Raw genomic sequence first — 19,196 nt, 5'->3', positions numbered from 1 at the left:
ACTTTCCTTGGGTCCTGCAAGCCCACAGATGCAGGTTTCTTATTCTTGCATTCAACTACACCACATCACCTGCAGCAGAGTCCCAACCTCAGTCTCAAGGTGTTGCTGTCACAGAGGTCATGTGAAAGGCTTAGGCAGTGAGTATTTCCTTAACGAAAAATGAGAGGTTGGGTGTGTTTTCAAAGGGTACATTCCCCTAAAATGTCAAAGGATGCTTGCAATTTGCAAAAAGGATACCAATTTTTGCATTTTAAAACAACTGAAATAGTAATAAAAATTGCAAACCACTGTTCTGTCAGCTTTTGCTCTGAGAAAGGCTGTGCTAGCACCTCCTACCTCTCCCAGAAAGTTAACAAGAAATTTTACAAATTCCAGCACCTTTCTTTAATGATAATCTGCTGCTCTCACCTTTTCTCCTATTTCACTGCCATCTCCCATAATCCTGCCAGGCTGGGAGAAGGTTGAATGATGGCTGTATCCCCATCCCACCCTTCCTGCAGGCCACCTGAACAGCTTCCTTCGAGTTCTGCAGGTCAGATCTTGGCCATTTGCAAATGTGTAAATGTGAATTTTGCCAGCTGCTATCCTGCAGCCTCTGGGCAGGAAGGACCCTTCTGAAGTCAGCATTCAGCCTCTCATTGCTGCCCGCTATAACCTTACCGAATTGCTCTCCAGATCAGTGTGTCACCCAGTTACAGGGTATAGCATAAGGCAGGGAAAAGCAGAGATGAGAGGTTTGTTAAAAAGGTACCTGTTCAGAGGTGGGGGCCTGATGTTCCTGGCCCTTGGTGTTTGTAATGAGGAGTTTTTCCCCTAGACGAGTTAGAAGAGTGGTTCCATTGGTCAAGTCCTCATAAAACATTATGCTGGCATTAGATAAATGATACTCGATGTCTCGCCCAGAAAGTGTCTGCAAATGAGAGCAAAATGCATGGAATGTTAGCTGATCTTATTAATCCTCTGGCTTTATCAGTAGTATAAGTGCCTGTAAACTTCTTCCCCCTTTGCTATTAATGCTGCAGCAAGTGCAATATGGGGTAGAGGCTACCCCATAGAGGTGGATGCAGACAGTGGGATCTTCTGTCCCTGCTGGCCTCTGATGGCTGCCCACAGCAGGCAGTACTTTCTTTCTGGTGGGACAAAGGACTTTACATTTTTGTATGATGACCTGAAGTGATGAGCCTCAGAGATTCTCCAAACAGCTTGATGATGCAAGCCAGGGCATAAACCCATGCAAATTGTTGGAGTCAATATTTGATTGAAGGAAAGAAAAAAGGGATGAGCATAGAAGCGAAGCTAGGAACAGATGCCTTTAATGTATTTGTGGGAAATACCAAAGCTGTGCACAGCTTTCTTCAAATAACTGTGCTTGATGTTAATAAGCCAGAACAGACTTCATCTCAGGCAGACTCCTTTGTAACTGCATAACTAAAATCCCCAATGGAAAACTCTGTAGTGCTTTGTACACTCGATAACCTTGCACTCGCAGCTGTGGAAGTGAGATGGAAGCGATGAACTCGCCTCTTTCAGAAGAACAGTTTAAACTATGCGGGGTTACACAGAAGTCATGTAATACTAAGATTATTCTTTTTTAAACCTAAATTTCACAAGGATACAGAAACCCATAATGTCTGTTTAAAAGGTGTTATTAAAATGACGAAAGGAAAAAGAAAAAAAGGCCGGACCTCATTTTCCCTTAACCCGCTATCATTTGGAGCAAAGAGAGTGGCATGCACTGACAGGTCCATGAGGTACCGCAGGAAATCTCTCCCCTTCCTAGAGCTGTTGGAGTAAGCCATGATGTCCTAGGCAGAAACAAAATCCAGCTTTTAATAAAGAACAGTTGTGTGCTCCTGTATGGGGAGCTGAAAAGTTGACACTATATGAATAATGACAAAGAAGCTTTCTGTTATTAGCCATGAAGCAGCTCTGGAGTGACATTACAGAAGAAGTTCATATTCAAAACCCAGTTTTAGCTGCTGATTTGATGAGCATATCTTAAATTGACTTTCAGGAGGTGGGCCCTTGTTGTCTGTGAGGCTGCTTATACATATAATGCCTTTCTGAGTCGTGGCAAGAAAAGGACCGTTTTAATGTTTTGCTTTTCCCCAGCAGCAATTCTATAAAGTTACAAAGCACCGCATTCTTGTGATGCTTAAAAAGCTGGGAGCAGTTGTGCACAGAATCTCCTTTAAGCTAAACCTGCAGCAGCATTTTATTTCCAAATGAATTTTAGAAATCTGCAACCTCTTTGGAGCCAATAATTAAAAGCACCACCAACAAAAAAAAACCACCTATGTTCTGATTTTGACGGTGCACATTTAGATCACTCCACCTCGCTTTGCTAGTGTGTTGTTGTTACCTGTGCTTGCTGTGCTAATAAAGCAAACACTGAGATACACCCCAGCGGCAGAACTTGCTTCGCTCTGCTCACTCGCCCCAGCATCGTGCCAGCCGTGGGCCGTACCGACAAGAAGTTTGTCAGCGTTGGGAAGGACATCAGCACTTGCAGCAAGTTCCCGCTGCAGGAGAAGCCGTCCCCCACGTAGCCTGGCTTGCAGGTGCAGTTCACCTCTGGAAGGTACAAACACAGACAGTTTCATGGACAGATGCCCTTTTTGAGAAGGCTTTAGGCTGCTGAAAAACAACTTGCAGGCAACAGGTTATTATTTTTTTAAAGTTAAGAGGGACAGAGTCTCTTGCAGGTTTTATCTAGGAGCCTGTGGCTGACCCAAGGAACCAATATCAGGGATGCTGCTCCCCTTTGCGTAGAGGGATGCAGCAAAGGACCCTCTTACCTTTCTCCCTGTAGCAGAAGACATCCCAGGTTTCACTCAGGTTGACTCTTCTCCCATAGTCCACAATGCCGACATACCCGGAGCCGCAGTTTGGGGAGGAGAAGGCAGTCGGGTAGCCCACTCTCTCACCGTCTAGCCAGCCGGCAGCGCACAGGTGGTACCTCGCCTGCAGTCAGCACAGCCGTAAGGGGAAAAACACAGGGTGAAGAGCTGCGTGGTGGGGCTGATGTGCTGCAGATGAAATGAACAACCCCCCTGGGTGCTCAGGCAGCACCCAACCTGCCAGCACGCTTGCTGAGGGGGCTCTGTCCATCTGTCAGTCCTGCAGCCTGCCCTGGGTGGAGCTCTGCGCCAAGGGGATGGGGAGGCAGGGGCTGCTCTGAAAGTCAGCGGCTCCTCGTATGGACCAAAGGAGCCTTTCCTGGGAAAAGCTTCCCTGACCCCAAACCAGGCAGGATCGGAGGTGAGCGTGAAAGCCAAAAGGGATGTACAATATCATTGTGTGCCAGCTCACCTTTTGTCAGTGTGGGAAGGGTTGACAAAGCAGCTCAACACAGAAAATAAGTCCCCAGGCGTGCTGGAGGCAGCCCCACTGCTTGACTTTGCTGTCTGGAGGAAAAGGACCTGGGGGTGCCAGCCAACAGCCGGCTGAACGTGAGCCAGCAGTGTGCCCAGGTGGTCAAAAAGGCCAACAGCATCCTGGCTTGTATCAGAACTAGTGTGGCCAGAAGGACTAGGGAAGTGATTGTCCCCCTGTACTTGGCTCTGGTGAGGCTGCACCTTGAATACCGTGTCCAGTTTTGGGCCCCTCACTACAGGACAAACACTGAGGTGCTGGAGCGTGTCCAGAGAAGAGCAAGGGAGCTGGTGAAGGATCTAGAACACAAGTGTTATGAGGAGCAGCTGTGGGAACTGGGGTTGTTTAGCCTGGAGAAAAGGATGTTCAGGGGAGACCTTACTGCTTTCTACAACTGCCTGAAGGGAGGTTGTAGACAAGGTGGGGGTAGGTGTCTTCTCCCAGGTAACAAGCAATAAGACAAGAGGAAGTGGCTTCAGGTTGCACCAGGGCAGGTTTAGGATATTAGGAAAAATTTTTTCACCGAAACGGTTATCAAGCATTGGAACAGGCTGCCCAGGCACATGGTGGAGTCACCATCCCTGGAAGCATTCAAAAAACTTGTAGAAGTGGTGCTTAGAAGCATGGTTTAGTGGTGGACTTAGCAGTCTTGGGTTAACGGTTGGACTTGATCTTTAAGATCTTTTCTAACCTAAATGATTCTACAATTCTATGATTCGGGTGAAATATTTAGACTACAAAGCACAGGGGACATGCAGCTCTGGCTGCAATCTGTATCTCCTTGGGCAGCAGAAGGAGCCTTATGTGCTGGCTGTAGCCCATCCCTCACATTTTGCTAAAGGTGTCTCTAAATGGTGGGCATCTTTCTTCCTTTCACCGATGGAAGGAGCCAGAGAGGCACAGTCAGTCTGACCAACTCTTCTAAAACAAGTTTTACAAACCCAAGGAGCGATGCTCATCCCACTGGCACCAGCCATACATTGTCTGTAACACCCTCAAGGAAAAGAATATGGAAATGGGTATTCTAACTTAACAACATTTAGGGAAAAGATTCCTGGAACCTTACACTAAAATATATATATATCTATAATTCAGAAGTTTACATTTCTTTAAGAAGTGCTAATAAGTAAAACCCCCATTGAAACACTCTAAGTCTGACTCTACCATCTCATGCCACTATTACTGGAAACAAGAACTCGGCCACTGTTTTCAGTGCTGTATGAGCAGGCATGAAACAAATACAGTCTGAAAACTGTTCCCAGCGAAATATACCCTGTGTCATGGGGGAGGAAAGGAAGGAAAAGGAACCTTATTAGCACAGAGCAGCCCCCTTGCTCCTCCCTCCCCATTTACGCCGCGGCTAGGCCAGCTCTGGGGATCTCCTCCCACCGTGAAGCTGCCTCACCTTCTGCGCATACAGCAGCTGGTTATACGTAGCGATGGTGGCTGACTCGTTGGCACAGGCCTCCTTTGCCTTCTCATAACTCATTTTGTACTGTCCTTGTGGGGACCGTAAGTGGAAAACCCCAACCGTGGTATCTGCAAAGAGAGAGAAGAACCAGCTCTTCTTGAAGAGGTTTCCATGTCTGGATGCAGAGTCAACTGTGCCGTACAAAAACTCATGAATTTTATGAAAGATAGTTAGGACAGATTGATCCCTTAGGGGTAACATTCCCACCTGGAATGCCCTCATCTGTTGCTTCACAAGTCTGGTGTTGCAAAGCATGTAAGCACACGGTCTAACTTTAATCTTCTTGTTTCCTTGTTTCGAGGGGACATAGGTAGAAGACTGAGTGAGCTTACAGACAGGGATCCTGGCCACTGGCTTCAGCGCAGCGGCACAGGGATGAGGATGTCCCTGTCCCATGGCGTGCATGGGTGTGCCATCCTCACCTTGGAAGTGGAGATCGGCGCAGTCAGCGTCGGGGTGGCACTGCCCGTTGTCTTGCAAGCAGCGGTCGAGAGGGAGCTGCATCACTGAGCAGTTCAGCCCATCACCAATGTAGTTATTTTTACATTCGCACTTGCGTTTGTCCTGGTCAGAAAGAGAATAAAAAAGGCCAGGCCGAGTACTTAGCTGACATAAAAGTGGTATTTTGAGCAACATTCTGAACTATTGGAAAAATTTTGGTTGATATAGCCAGGAACGCACAAACAGGAAAGTTGCTACTGACAACTGTGATTCAACAGACCACAAACTGGCACTGACATTTATTCCTCTAAGCAAAACATTTACACATGCACTTGGGTGCTTTGCTGAATTAATACCAAAGCATAATTCCATCCACAAAGCTAATAACATGCACTGGAGAATTATATGACACTTAATTAACAAAAATGGATGGCAAACTTATCAAAATTATATTTAAATGACTGAGCATGGAAGCATGAAAAGAATTTAACAGCCCACTGATAGTAATAAAATGAGAACTGTAAACCCAGCTGGAGCTGGTGACATCCAGGGATTGTGATGGTTGGTAGCTGGAACAAATTAGCAGCAAGGCTTTTCTGGATAGCCCCTGGAAGACACATCAGGCAAGCCACCAAAATGGAACAGACAGGTGATCCTGAAAGCACTAGGACAAATGCTAGATCGTGTGGGCCAAGGATTTTGTATTACGTGGCTGCAGAGCTTTTTAAGCCGAGTCTGGCCAACCAACAAGTGACACTATTCTCCCAGCTGTCCCTAGGTTTAGTGACCAAAATATGTTTAGTTTTGGTCCAACAAACTCCTCTTGCAAATATGGATATCCACTCAGGGAGAGCTAAGAAAGGGACAGAAAAACTACAGGTGTAAGATATCCCACCTGCTGTAGTACCCCTTTCCCTAGAGAACAGATGTCAAACTGTCACCCCTCAGGATACCAAACTGATGTGGAATGAAGGCTAGAGCTATATAAAGATTGTTTTGTAAAACTGAGACTTTGAGAGGTATGGAATGTGATCCAGCCAGAGAAAAGACTTTTGCTGGCACCAGGAAGAAATACCTTGGACTTCCCTGCTGGTGACTGAAATCATTCAACTTACGGGTCCTACGACAGTGCAAATGGCATGCTCGTGGCAGCCTCCGTTGAACCCATCAGCACAAGGATTTATTGGAAGGCATGTAAAGCCATCTCCTTTGTATCCTTTCTGGCAGCTACAGAAGACTTTCACCTCAAGTTGCGTGCATTCGGCTGCCTTGTGGCACCCCCCGTTGTTTTGTTTGCAAAGGTCTGCAGCTGTACGGGGAAAAGAAAACAGGTGAGTAAAGTCTGCTCTTACAGAGGATGTTCTTCATAGAGGGACAAACAATCTCCAGTGTTTTCAAGGTGTTGCAGCACAATCAAACAAGTAGGCTGCAATAAGGCTTTACCGTTGGTCATATTCTACTGTCTGTGCTGTATCTCCTTCCTCCAGAGGCCAGACTACACTGCTCCCCCTCCATCCGACTCGGTACTTACTCCAATTGTCACAGCACTCTCCAAACTACCAGCTGCAACAAGATCTTTTACCGTCACATACCAGCATAGTCTTCATGCCAGTCCCTCTGCTGCCTTCTCCTAGTCTCTCCTCATCTAGGACACCCTCACTTACTCTTCTCTCTGCTTCTCCCTCGGCTGCTCTCTTGTCGTTGGCTGCCCAACCCCTTAACAGAACCAGCAACAGCTGCACCTTGTCTACATCAGCCAACCCTCCGCCCCTGAAGCCAGCCCACAGCTGTATGTTATCAATATTAATTAACCCAGCTTCATTCCTCTACAATTCCCCTCCTTTTTTTTTTTTCTTTTTAACATGTCATACCTCATGTTTTTACCAATCATCACAAACTTTTTACAAATAACCTTTTCATACAGTCCTCTATAATTCCTCTACGTTAAGGCACGCTAAAAATGCTAGAAAATTTGTTTGGGACAAAAACCTGTTTCAGTTTCCTGAGGCATTCCTGACCTTGTGTGGAGGCTATCCTTTAGGGCTTTAAAGCCCTTGTCAGGATGCCTTTAATTTAAGAGATAGGGCACCACCCTGCAGGCTTCTGGCCAGGGTGACTTTGGAGGACACAAGAGACCTGGCTGAGAAAGAATGTTTCTGCAGGGGTGCTCCAGGGAACTGCCTTGCCTAAGATCATCAAAGAAAATCCTGTCAGGGAAACCTTGCTTAAAACCCTGCTGCCTCCAAACCAGCTGCTGAACAGAAGCGCCTTTCTTGCTGCTACTCCTGCTCTGTGAAGCCTGGTGAAGTCAGCCACCGGCTTCAAAGCACCTGATCCGTACATATCCTAAAGTTGTTTCTTTTGCTGCTCTGTGGAAGCGTTTAGGTTTGATAGCCAGCGTTTCATATGGGACAGAAGCTGCATGCGTGTGCATGCGCAAGAGGCGACAACCTGCTTTCTGGTGGCAGGCTGTGGGGGGAGGGGGAACCCACCTGTGCACATGATCCCATCCCCGTTGTAAAATGGCTTGCACTGACACGTGTTGTTCTCAGTGCAGACAGCGTTGGCGGAGCAGCTCGGGGAACACGCGGGTGGCAGAGCTGTGGGGAAGGCAGAACAGCTGGGATGAAGGTGCTATTTATATTGCAACGCCCTTGTTTTGTGCAGAAAGAAAAGCCCTCGTATCAGTCTTGCTATCTGGAAAACCTGTGAGAATATTTTGTTGACTGCTTAACTCTTGCATGACATCTTCCCTCACATAGCCCGAAGCCCCTCCACAGGGGAGGTAGGCACTCATGTCCCCATTTCACGAAGGAGGAGATGGAGGAGGTGTGTAATGGGACTTGTTCTCAGTCCAGAGCAAAGTCCTTTAGTATCCTTTGAGGGTTTCTGGTGTTATTAACCCTTTCTCTTTCTTCTCTATGCAACCCCCCTGTTGGCTTGCAAGTGCTTTCAACCCATGGCTCCAAGTGACAGAGTGCAGTGAGAGGAGGCAGAGACCTAGCTTGGTTTCACACAGCCGGCCAGTCCATCCTGTTTCACAGAAACATCGTCCCGTTCCCGAATATCCTTCATCACACTGCCCATTGGTCTTGCACTCACAGGCTGCAAAAGGAATGCAAAAGGATCACTTACAGAGCTGCTCTTGGGGAAGAGGAAAATCTTTCTCTACTGAAACATCACCTAGACCATCAGTTTAGACACAGTATTATCCAGCAATATTTTAAATAAGTCTAACCACATGGGGTTTCACCATGAGGCCAGCCAAGCAGATGACCAGACTGTCTAAAGTGGTTGGGCAGCCTCCATCCTTGGAGATGTGCAAGCCCTGGCAGGATAAATCCTGAATAACCCGGTTTGAGCTCAGGGCTGACCCTGCTTTGAGCAGGGGGTTGCACTAGGCACATCCTGAAGCCCCTTCCAGCCTCAATTATCCTGTGGTCCTATGATTTTATAACTGGCATTAGTTCAATGTGTCTCTGAAAATGAAAATGAGTATTGATCTGCATTGTGGTAGAGTAGCAAACTTCACAAAGGACTGTGGCAGGAAGGGGTTAATGGCTGAGCTGAAGACCCAGCCTGATCCTGTCCTAATGTGCAGCAGCTGCTAGGTGTGGGGAAGCCAGGGACAAGTAGGGTGTGTGGAAGAAGATCTGAGTAAGGAAGCCACATAAGAGGTTAGTGAGCTGAGCTTTGCTGTAAAACATGGGTAAGTTATCTGTAATGTTTTTTTTTTAAGCTTTTAGGTATTTTTATGGTTAAAACCTTCAGGATTCATTTTATATATGGGGTGTTACATATTGTGCCCTGCAAGCTGAGGCATGAGGGTCTGATTTAATCTGTGTGTGATTCCCCCGCCTCTGGACCATGCAATGAGTTTCATGATTAGTTCTTTCTAAGGAATTATCGATGGCTTTCTGTTTTTAATGCAATGAGGTAGTATCCTTTCTTACTCTGTCTCTACTCCTGAAATATTGCTGTTTAAAGAGGAAAATGATGTGGGATTGGTGGAACTGGTCCTGTGAAAACCTGTCCTGGTGAAAAGGAGCTTCACCTGATGGCTTTATTTCATTTAACCTTGTTATCTAATTTTTGGCTGACATACATCAAAAAGAAGGGACTGTTAAACTATTTTCCTGTTAGATACCATGATGTGGGTTTCAAACTAGCAGCTGACACAGTTTATGCTATGGTGTGCTATGAAATGGATGTACATAGGTGTAATCCTGAGCATTGATGTCTAGGCTTGTTTTGCCTACACTCCAAGGGTACCTAGCCTATAATCCCCCATCATGTGCCTCATGGGCGCTACAGCTGCACACAGTTAGGATGGAAGGGTTAACGTTGTAGCTTCCCATCTGAAGGCTTTAAGTTGGGAAAACATTTAGGTTTAAAGGGTGATATTGATCCTGCTTCTGCCTAGTTGATATTTAAAACTACAGTGAAGTGGATTATGTGAGCAGATTCTTGGCTGCTGTCCCTTTTCACAAGCTGTCTTCATCTTAGCATCCTTTTTCTTTTCTGCAGTAGTGCACGGCCTTGTCTTCCTGCAGTCCTTGAGGAACCACATTGCTAAAATGTTGTCTTAAAATTTATGGAGATAGGGGAGAAAGCTATGCTGTAGCCAAAAACACTTGTTGACGGAGGCTCTGCCTCTGTTCCCTGTTACTTATGTACCATATAAGACTAGGAGGAGCCCTGCAGAGAAAGCTATGTAAGCCTCTGCCCCCTGCCTTCTCCTCCCTTCTGAGACCTTCTGCTGTCCCTCTGTGTGAGGAGGCACCAAGGAGGAATACTGGTGTTGCAAGTGGGAAGTATTTCTTGGTTTACTTAAAACCTCAATGCTGACAAAATAGTTTAGGCTTGACATGGGCTTCAGTATGGAAAGGAAACAAACATACGCCTGCAGCTGGAGCCATATCTGCCTGGCAAACACAGCTCACACGAAGTCCCGTTGAAGCCGCTGTTGCAGTGGCACTCTCCTGTCCCAGTGTACCCATCATCGCAGGAGCCGTGGTTATTGCATGGGGTCTCTGCCCCCCCTGGGCAAGCTGAAAGGTTTAAAGAGAAAAAAAAGTGGCTTTTTAGCTCAAGAGCATCTTTATTTATTGTCATGGTTTATTATTTATTTTTCTATGAAAATCCTTGAACTCAGAAATGCCTGTAAGTGCATCCCTGCTGGGACATGTAAAAGCAGCTGTGACCCTTGTGACTGCAAGCTTTGGGCTCCAAATTCCTTGATACGCTGTTACAGCTCCTCTCAGAAAGGTGTCGCGGACCCTTCCAGCCCTGGCTTGTGAGTGCTGTTACCTGGCTGCTTGCTCATTCGGACCCGTCAGTGAACGGCACTGCCCAGCCCCTGCCCAAGCCCAGCCTTGCTTGTGCATCTCCATGCGCCTGCATGCTGCCGGGGTGAGCCCAAAGGGTGGCTCAGGCTGGGCTGGCCAAAATTGCATGCAACCTGCATGTGTCTGTGCAAGCTGGCAGGGGTACATGTCCCTCCTGGACCTGTCTGCCAGCATAGATCCTGACCCTGCCCTGGTGAGAGCCTCAGTCCTGTTCCCCGTGGGGCTGGCAGGTGAAGGAGCACACAGTTTGTTAGTGTCTGCTAACAAACAGCTGGAGATAAAGCTGCTTAAGCTGTCTCACAGCTGTTCAGAGCTACCATTTCTGAGCTCATTCTGCAGGTATGTGCACTTGCAAGTGGCTGCGGAACCACACGCTGTGTCTCTGGTGTGTCCTGGTATCACTGGTGTGAACCTGATGCCTGTGTTGAAAGGACTTTTAGCTGGTGATGGATTGACTTGCTAGGCTTGGTGATAGCAGGGCAGTCTTTACCCTCTATAACATTCACCTAGTTTGCTGCTAGCACCGAGTTTAAAACTTGCTATAAATGTGAAAAAGAGATTATTTGGAGAGTAAAACCAGTAACACTTTCTGTGTACTTCAGCTTTTGCAGCCGAGTTCCCCTGTCCTGCAGCTGGTGTCTCCTGATGCCCCCTTTCCCAGCTCTCCCAGTTCAGCCAGCTGGGCCCTACGCAGCATGCTTGGGTGGCCGTGGGCTGGTGGTGGGGAGGGGGGTGGTCCTACCTTGGCAGTCTGGCCCAAAGTAGCCCTTGCAGCACTTGGCCGTGTGGATGACCACAGAGCAGTTCCTACGACAGCCGCCCCTCCGCAGCCCGTAGGACTCGTACGTGCACCAGTGGATCCCTTCCTGGACATTGCATGTGCCAGCACAGAGAGGGAGGAAAACACAGGGAGATGAGTGCTATGTGGAGGTTTGGGTTTTTCCCCCATTGAATCACAGTCTCCGATGTACATCGAATCAAAATGTGACGTACACAAAACGAAGAGTGCAAGTGTGAGGCCCCCACCTTCTCTTTGATTCCTGACTTGCCAAGCACCGTTAATGAGGATGGAGGGGCTGCTCCAACGCCAGCCGAAGCACTCACTACAGTGGATTGCTGTGCGAGCCCAACAAACATCCCCTGCCACGATGCTCAGCGTCAGCTTTGTCCTTTATAGCATCACCTGTGTGTTTTCACTGTTGAGGGTTCTCTCTACATTTTTTCAAAGCAGCTTATTCTAGTTTGCTTGTGTGGAGTACAAAGAGCAGGTTAGATGGCTTAAATGCAAGATTTTAATACATTACCTTTGGTTTTGTCCCCGGCGGGCATTTAGAATTACTGAAACAGCTAACACAATGCCCCTGTTGTACAAAATGGAAAAGAAAAAAAAGTATATTAAAACAATGGCAACAAAAGGCTATTTAACATGTACAAAAGGTCTGTTTTATGAGAGCAGCAAGTATGAACAGAGAAAAGTGTAGGCTTATGACACTTGAAAAAGATTATAAAAAACTTGGGGGAAAGAAGAGACGATTAGTTACATTATTTAGTGCCACGAAATGCAAGAAAATAGTTTTGATACCAGAATACAAGTTCTGGACGAAGAAACTTTGCTCTGGATTTAAACAAGCAGGGAAGAGATTGTGAATATTCTTCAAATGAATATTGACATGGGCTACATCAGATCTGGACGTCTAATTTGAAGTAGAGGGAAATGGTTACTTCTCGGGAAGTGCTGACCAGATCTAAGGAAATTATTTCTATTTAATTTCATTTAATAAAATCATGAAACAAAAGGTAACTTGAGCAGATGGGATACACATAAGTGTTGGTTTTATAATTGAAATATAAATTCCAATAACCTTTTTTTAGACAGACTACATGAAGGTTTTTTTTACTTCTAGGTAATTTTTTCATATATCTGAAAAAACCTGAAGTACATTTAGTCTTGAAACCACTTCAAAATGAGTTCCAAAGCCTCCTGTTTGTAGGACCCTTCAAAGTTAATGGAGAAACTTCTTCTGCACTACCAGTGCTTGTTCAGGCCTGTTAAAGGATTTTTCTGTGAAAGCGAGAGATGTGAGAGACTGAGAGCCTGGCTACCAGACCATGCAGTTCTCTGTCTTGTGTCCTTAATACCCTGTGCCACTGGGACAACAACACTGTTCCTTTGTAACTGGGAGCTGCGCAAATGCAATCTGTATGACCAAATTCATAGTGTGAATTTGTACTAATTTAAAAGCACGATAGGAAGATCTGTCCTTGCTCAGATTTATGCTTGCATTTGTAAGGTACTGTTCTCACTGCAAACAGGGCAGGGCTGGCTGAGCTGGTCTAACTGAAACTGCTTATCCCATGTGTTGCTTAGAGTGGATTCAGGGTGTCTGCTGCATGTCTTTCGGGTGTTGTGCTGTGCGTCTTAACCTTAGCTCTGCCCAGGGCGGCAGATGAAGCCAGCTTGAAGTGGTGAGACTCAATCTCAATAGTGCTAAAGCTGCTGTAAGTGTTGCCCTGGACTCCGTGAGAGCAGGGTTTGGCCCTCGGGCTGTGTCTTTGTCAGGGTGGGGGAATGAAAAAGGAGACTGACCATGAAATCCACAGTGAAAAAGCTGTCACAGCGTCCCCCCAGGCTGGGGTCTGTCAGCAGGCAGTTGATGCCGTAGGCGATGCCCCCGTCAAACTCCAGCTGCCGCTCCACTATCTTGCACTGTCTGTCGTTCAGGAAAAGGGCGCCCTAAGGGATGGGATGGGGAGAGGTGTTTATGACAAGTCATGAGCCGCTCTTCCTTGGGGCCAGGCTGAATCCAGGGCTGGAATGGGAGCTGGGCACAATCCTCCCCCTGTAGGAATGCTCTTGGTGCAATATGGTGTGTCAAACTATCCTGTAAGTAATGTTGACGGCTGTGGGGCTGAAATCCAGTTTGGGGAGCTCTCTTGCTATAGCTGAATGCTATAACCTTGCAGATGGGCAGACCTTTTTCCTGCGAGGGACAGAGTATGCCAGCCCTATGTCCACAGGTTTACCTTATGCACATTTAGGCTTAGTCATGTTTTCAGAGGCAGATGCTCTCCAGGTATGACCTGATACATTTGCAAAGGAAAATGTGCCATTGTTCTGGCTTAACAGGCTGTGTGCATGCCTGCAATCTTAGCTTCTAAGTTCTCACAAACCAGAGTTTGCAAGCAGGTGCTGTGTTCCTGAGGCTTCTGCCAAATCCAGGTTCATCTTAACGGTTTTCCATTGTGTATTTCATTGCAGGAGAAGTTAAAATGTGCTGGTATTTCAGGTTTGAAGTAACTGAGAGCTGTTTTGAACAAATAGCATCTTACAACAGAGAAAATGACAGCTCCATAGTCCTGCAAACCATCTAGTTTGCTGAATTTGTTGGGCTGGCTTCCCTGCTTTTGTGGCTGTTGGCATGGACTGGTGAAAACTGGCTGAGTTTTGGTGCCAGTGACCCTTTCTGGGGTCTGCACGAGTGGATCTCGTAGCTAGGGCAAGGGGTATGTGTGCTGGCAGAGTGAACACTTACAATCTCTCTGTTATCCCCACAGCTAACGCTGAGGTTGGAGCCTTGCAGAGTCTTCAATGAGGTGGAGCGGGGGAGCTCGTAGGCTAGCACCTGGGAAGGAAACGGGAGATGCACATGTCTGGGCTTGTGTGCCTTGGACATGGCAATGCTCCTAAAAAGTGAGGGCTTACCGCAGCATCACGGACAATGTGGAATTTGAGGTACTGCACCAGTTTGTCAGTGTTGGACTTCTTGAAGAGGAAGTCCTGCTGCTCCTGTGGCAGCCCACGGATGGCTGCATCTGTCGGCCAGAAGAGCGTGACAGGTTTGTGAATAGGATCGTTGATCAGCCCAAGCAGGTTGTTTTTCTGTAACGTACCAAAAATTGCAGTGGAAGATTAATGCTCCATCTAAAATGATGTTGGCCTCACGGGGTGGATGTGTGGTGTAACTGGGATGCAGTGGCCTGTGGGCTGCCCGGCCACCGGCCTGAAAATACCATGACTTCAAAAACCAGGTGCCTGACTTGAGTTGCCCAAGCTGAGCTGTGTGACTGAATTCTCAGTAGTTCTTTATCACCTAGGGCTTCCCACTGAAACCCAGGCTGATGGCCCAGCTTTGGGCTCAAAAAGTCATACTTGGGTTAAACCTTGGCCATGTAATATGATATACAGTAGGATGGCGCTGAGTGGTGAGAGGAAAGGTGGCTGTGAGTCTGCTTGACATCCTCCCACCTCTGGGAGAGGGACCACGCGGTGACCAGGGCTGTTGGGTACTGTGTTGCGAGCCCTTTGGCTCCACTGAACACCATTCTGCCAGTGATGCTGTGTGCCATGTCTGTGCTTTCGTCTTTCAAAAAAGGGTTTAAATCCTTTGCCCAATGGCTGCTGTCTCTTGTGTTCTTACCTCTAGCAAACTGCTAAACAGTATGTATCCGTGTTTGGCTGCAACCATTTTAAGGCTTTCCTACAAAGAAAAGAAGTTCAGTAATTTATCTAATAAATACATTACATGGGTATTTAAAAAGCAGATATTAGCTTGCTTTCCCCTGAAAGTCACTTCTTGTTATGAAATCAAAGCCACTGTAAAAGCCCTGTGCAGAAGTCCTCTTATGCTGTTTTTACTATAATTGTAATTCCTGAATGAACTTTAAATATAACATTATTATGTTATATTATGCATATATATGCATATATAATATGTTATATTGTTATGCAGTGTCACATGTTGTTTGTATAAGGTCTTTTTAGTATCACTTTTTTTTTTGTGACTTTCATAGTTTATATATCTAAGAGTAACTGTGGAAAAGCCCCTGGGCTGAGAAAGGCAATGAGCTGCACATACCTTCTTAAGTGGGAAATCCTGCATATGTGATGGGACCAGAATTTGATTTATGACATGGATCACACCATTTGTGCCCACAGCATCTCTGAGTAGAATTTCAGCTTTGTTGTTCAAGATCAGTGAGTTCTGGAAAGGCAACAAAAACACTTTTCCTGTGGAACCTTGTGGGAGGGTGAGGCGGATGCCAAATTTCCTTGACATGGTGAGCCTGGATCACCCTTTCTTTGCAGCGAACAGTAGCTTCAGTTTTAGTAAGTTGTTCTTTGCTTTTCCAAACTCTCATCATGCTCATGAAACCAGTCTGAGCAGAAAACAGTATGTCAAAGCAAGGGCTGTACAACTCCACTCCTGGCATAGTAGATAAATGCCGTTCAGCTGAACGGGCAACCTTCTTTTAATGCTATTTATTTCTTTTTGTGCATTGGAGGAGGTGTGGGAACCATTCAGCTTTTAAAAGAAGCTGAATGAGAGCAGACTGTGTTATTATTCTGTCCCCTGCTGCCTCATGCTCTGTTACCTGGGAGTAGCTGATGTGTATTGGGTCCCCCTGGAGAGAGGTGATGTTGGTGATCGCGGTCAGGTCGTTGTACAATAGACTGGCACAACCCACCATATGGTACCGGAGGACCTGAGCCATCATTCCTTTGGCAATCCAGTCCTTGACCTGCAGCAGAAAGAGGAGGAGTTGAGAAGCAGTTGACCAAGGCAACTGAATCCCAAACCTCACGGTCAGCTTACCAAGAACTTCTGCCCTTCTTACTTACTCGTGGGTCACTGTTTAGTACGTCCGTGCGAGGTACGAACAGTGTGAAGGGCCCAGGGCCTGCAATATCTCTGATAGACAAGGCCTGCCAAATTTAAGAGGACAAAGCAGCAATTAGTTGTTAATGTCTGCCACCCAGCAGTGGGGACAGCCCTGCTGTGTGGGGTGGTGGCGCTTGCAGCCCTGTCGCTGCGGTGCATTGGGTTCCCTTCCGTGCAGTGCAAGGGTGAGAGAAACCCTCTTGTATGGTGTAGAGGTTTCTTCCTAGCCCTGTCTGTCACCTCTGCCTACAGGTATGAACCGGGAGATTTTTCTCTCTTCTCAGCTTGTAGCCAAATCTCGGTTTCTTCTGCAGTAATGAAGAGAAGAGGGAAAGCTTGCAACAAACGTTAAGCATAGGGAGATGGGGAGGGCTATTCCCTCCTGGGCTAGTGAGGATGAACAAACTTTCATCTCTAGAAAGGCAAGAGTGGATAATATGCATGTGTTTGTACAGGTATTTAGCTGTTACGTGGTTGCTTGTGTCTATGAGTACATTAGTTACTATTAGAGGTACAAATGGACCCTGGGTATTGCTGGCACTTTGCAGTGACCATGGACAAACTGAAATAAGAAGAGAGCTCTGCTCAAGCGAGAGGAAGCCATCCACCTACCATGTAGCAGAATGGAAGCTAGAATAGGAGTCTTTGAACTAGCAAACCAGTGTACAGATTCGTGCTGTCCTGAGGCTCGCGGTAAGCTGAGAATTACTATCGCCAGTCTCCAAAAAGGTGGTGGGAACCGGTGGCGCGCACTGGCCATCTAGCAACACACACAGCATCCCGCAGTGCTTCAGAGAGGCGACTGAAAACAGCATCACAGTTTGGAAATGCATCAAGGCTAGCAGAAGAGTGGTATTTGCTCACATCCGGCTTCATGTGAGGTGTGTGGGCAGATCTCGGACTGAATGGGTGAGCGCCTCAGTTTTATGCCTTGTCTGGAGGCCCTACATTTCCCTGGGGTCTTGGACGTGATCATTAATACTCTGGAGGTTTTAATGGCAGTTAATAGTTTAAATTAGTGTCTCCAGTATTAGTGACAGGTAATCTAAATTCAGTCCCAATTAATTTGATGGTTGTTGGTACATGCCAGATGCTTCTTGTCCCACTATGTCCTTGAGGAAAAAAAAGAAAAAAAAAAAAAAAAAAAGAGGGGACCCCCCCCCCTCCACCCCAGATCAACCCACTTAACCTTTTCTTACCTCTAAGTGGAAATAAAACCTAGATGTGTTGGAGTCTCTAAGAAGTTCCTGCAATCAAGAACAAGACTTTGTAATGGTGCTGCAAATGTGAGGCCAATATCGGTGGAGTGCAAACAAATGCAGCACTCGGACAAGGTAGGGAATTCTTGGTTTGGAATAAATGCTGCCCATCTGCATTGCTTCTGTTCTATTCTTGCATTGCTTTATCAAAGAACAGGCTGCTTTGAAACCTAAAAATACCAGTATTAACTCCCTAGCACTGCAGTAATGATTGTCTATCAGTTGAGTGATGGGGGATTTTTGTTTGTTTTGGGTTTTTTTGAAGGCAGGTAAGGTTATCTTGTGGCATCCTGTTCCTATTCCTGGTTTCTTGGATTGGGATTACTTCAAATCTTGAGGTAGACTTACCAATTTGTCCAAAAAACCTGCCTGGCATTTTTCAAGACATGATCACTGTATTAAATAACTATCTGAACAAAAATAAGCGACAGCAAACACATGCAGCACTTTACCTGGAAGATATTTCCCCGGCACTTAAATCCATCCCCAATGTAGTTATGTTTGCAGGTGCAGGTCCTTTCTGTCAGCTCGGTGTCATTACAGATGGCAAATTCACTGCAGCCTCCATTATTCTTGTAAGATCAACATTTAGAATATTTAATTTCTTCATTGCTAGGTGTACAAACCATTTCTAGTTCATCACTTTTTTCCCATGGATATAGCTTAGAAAGACTTCATCCCAACAGCTTTTTCAAACCACATCTTACTGGAACTCCTGACGATATATACTTTCTTGCAAACACTAAAGAACATTTAAGGTATCTAAGAAATAATTCTCCTTTTATGCAGAGGATGTAGTTTTGATTATTTTCTGTTCATGGTGCTATAAGGATCCAAAATACTTCCATGCAAGTTTCACTCTAGACTCTAGTGATAAGTCTTCGCTGCTCTGCTGAAGCAGCATTGACTGAAACTGAAGGAAGGGAACTAGTTACAGCTGTGAATCACTTCTGTGGTGCCAGCAAAGGACTGTCTATTGTTCTTTGTCTGTCTGATGGCCCAGGCCAGCTGGAATGGTGACCTACCACATGTGCTTTCCCCTAAAACATCTCCTATCTGCCCCTGAGCCTACCACCAGCACAACATTAGGCTTGGAGCAGCAGATGTACCTTGCCCAGCTGCCTGCCTCCAGGAAGCTCCCTAAGGGGAGGTGTTCCTCATCCAGGAGCAGTGTGCTGGGATTCAGAGCTCTACTCAGACACAGGTGGGTGCTCCTCATTTAGCACCTCAGTTTGCAAATAAGTTTCTATCCTGGATTTGAGGGCAAACCTGGAAAAACTAAGAAATGGTCTTGTTTTCTTTCCCTGTGCTTGTTTCATGGTGTCCTTTCTGTTGCTGGTCATCTCGGGGGTTCTTTCCCATGGGCCATGAGTGGGACCACAGCTCCTTTGGGAGCTACCAGCGGGGCCTGCCTTGACAGACCACAGGGAGCCCTGGCTGTAAGTGGTGGGTTGCGGTGCACTTGCTATTTATTTGGCTACTTTTGGTAGACTGTTGGCAATCTTAGCTTTATCATGACTTCTTGTGAAGCTTTGCTGCCCAGATGTTTGGCTACTGTGAATCTCGATTAGCCTCTGTCCTGACATTTACACTTCTCAAGACTATTTTTTTTATTTTTTTATATATAATTAGCCTGGCATAA

General features: G+C 46.4%; 1 protein-coding gene across 3 annotated transcripts in view; it reads right to left on the bottom strand.

Annotated features, from left to right (window-relative positions):
* STAB2 (stabilin 2) overlaps positions 1 to 19,196 on the bottom strand; it is an 88,605-nt gene that overhangs the window by 6,464 nt on the left and 62,945 nt on the right. For all 3 annotated transcript variants that reach the window (XM_027799422.2, XM_055710592.1, XM_027799423.2), the window contains 21 exons: positions 18,007 to 18,126; positions 17,495 to 17,542; positions 16,256 to 16,339; positions 16,009 to 16,155; positions 15,492 to 15,617; positions 15,054 to 15,113; positions 14,339 to 14,515; positions 14,169 to 14,258; positions 13,223 to 13,369; positions 11,940 to 11,996; positions 11,378 to 11,501; positions 10,189 to 10,338; positions 8,288 to 8,392; positions 7,780 to 7,887; positions 6,403 to 6,596; positions 5,269 to 5,410; positions 4,781 to 4,914; positions 2,799 to 2,964; positions 2,468 to 2,574; positions 1,686 to 1,805; positions 752 to 910 (listed from right to left, as the gene is read on the bottom strand). In XM_027799422.2, coding sequence (XP_027655223.2) covers positions 752 to 910; positions 1,686 to 1,805; positions 2,468 to 2,574; positions 2,799 to 2,964; positions 4,781 to 4,914; positions 5,269 to 5,410; positions 6,403 to 6,596; positions 7,780 to 7,887; positions 8,288 to 8,392; positions 10,189 to 10,338; positions 11,378 to 11,501; positions 11,940 to 11,996; positions 13,223 to 13,369; positions 14,169 to 14,258; positions 14,339 to 14,515; positions 15,054 to 15,113; positions 15,492 to 15,617; positions 16,009 to 16,155; positions 16,256 to 16,339; positions 17,495 to 17,542; positions 18,007 to 18,126 — 2,565 coding nt within the window. The remainder of the gene's footprint in view (positions 1 to 751; positions 911 to 1,685; positions 1,806 to 2,467; positions 2,575 to 2,798; positions 2,965 to 4,780; positions 4,915 to 5,268; positions 5,411 to 6,402; positions 6,597 to 7,779; positions 7,888 to 8,287; positions 8,393 to 10,188; positions 10,339 to 11,377; positions 11,502 to 11,939; positions 11,997 to 13,222; positions 13,370 to 14,168; positions 14,259 to 14,338; positions 14,516 to 15,053; positions 15,114 to 15,491; positions 15,618 to 16,008; positions 16,156 to 16,255; positions 16,340 to 17,494; positions 17,543 to 18,006; positions 18,127 to 19,196) is intronic.

This window comes from Falco cherrug, chromosome 5 (genome assembly GCF_023634085.1).
Source record: "Falco cherrug isolate bFalChe1 chromosome 5, bFalChe1.pri, whole genome shotgun sequence".
Taxonomy (NCBI): domain Eukaryota; kingdom Metazoa; phylum Chordata; class Aves; order Falconiformes; family Falconidae; genus Falco; species Falco cherrug.
The sequence above is the reverse complement of the archived record's forward strand: the minus strand, read 5'-3'. Positions and strand labels throughout refer to the sequence as shown.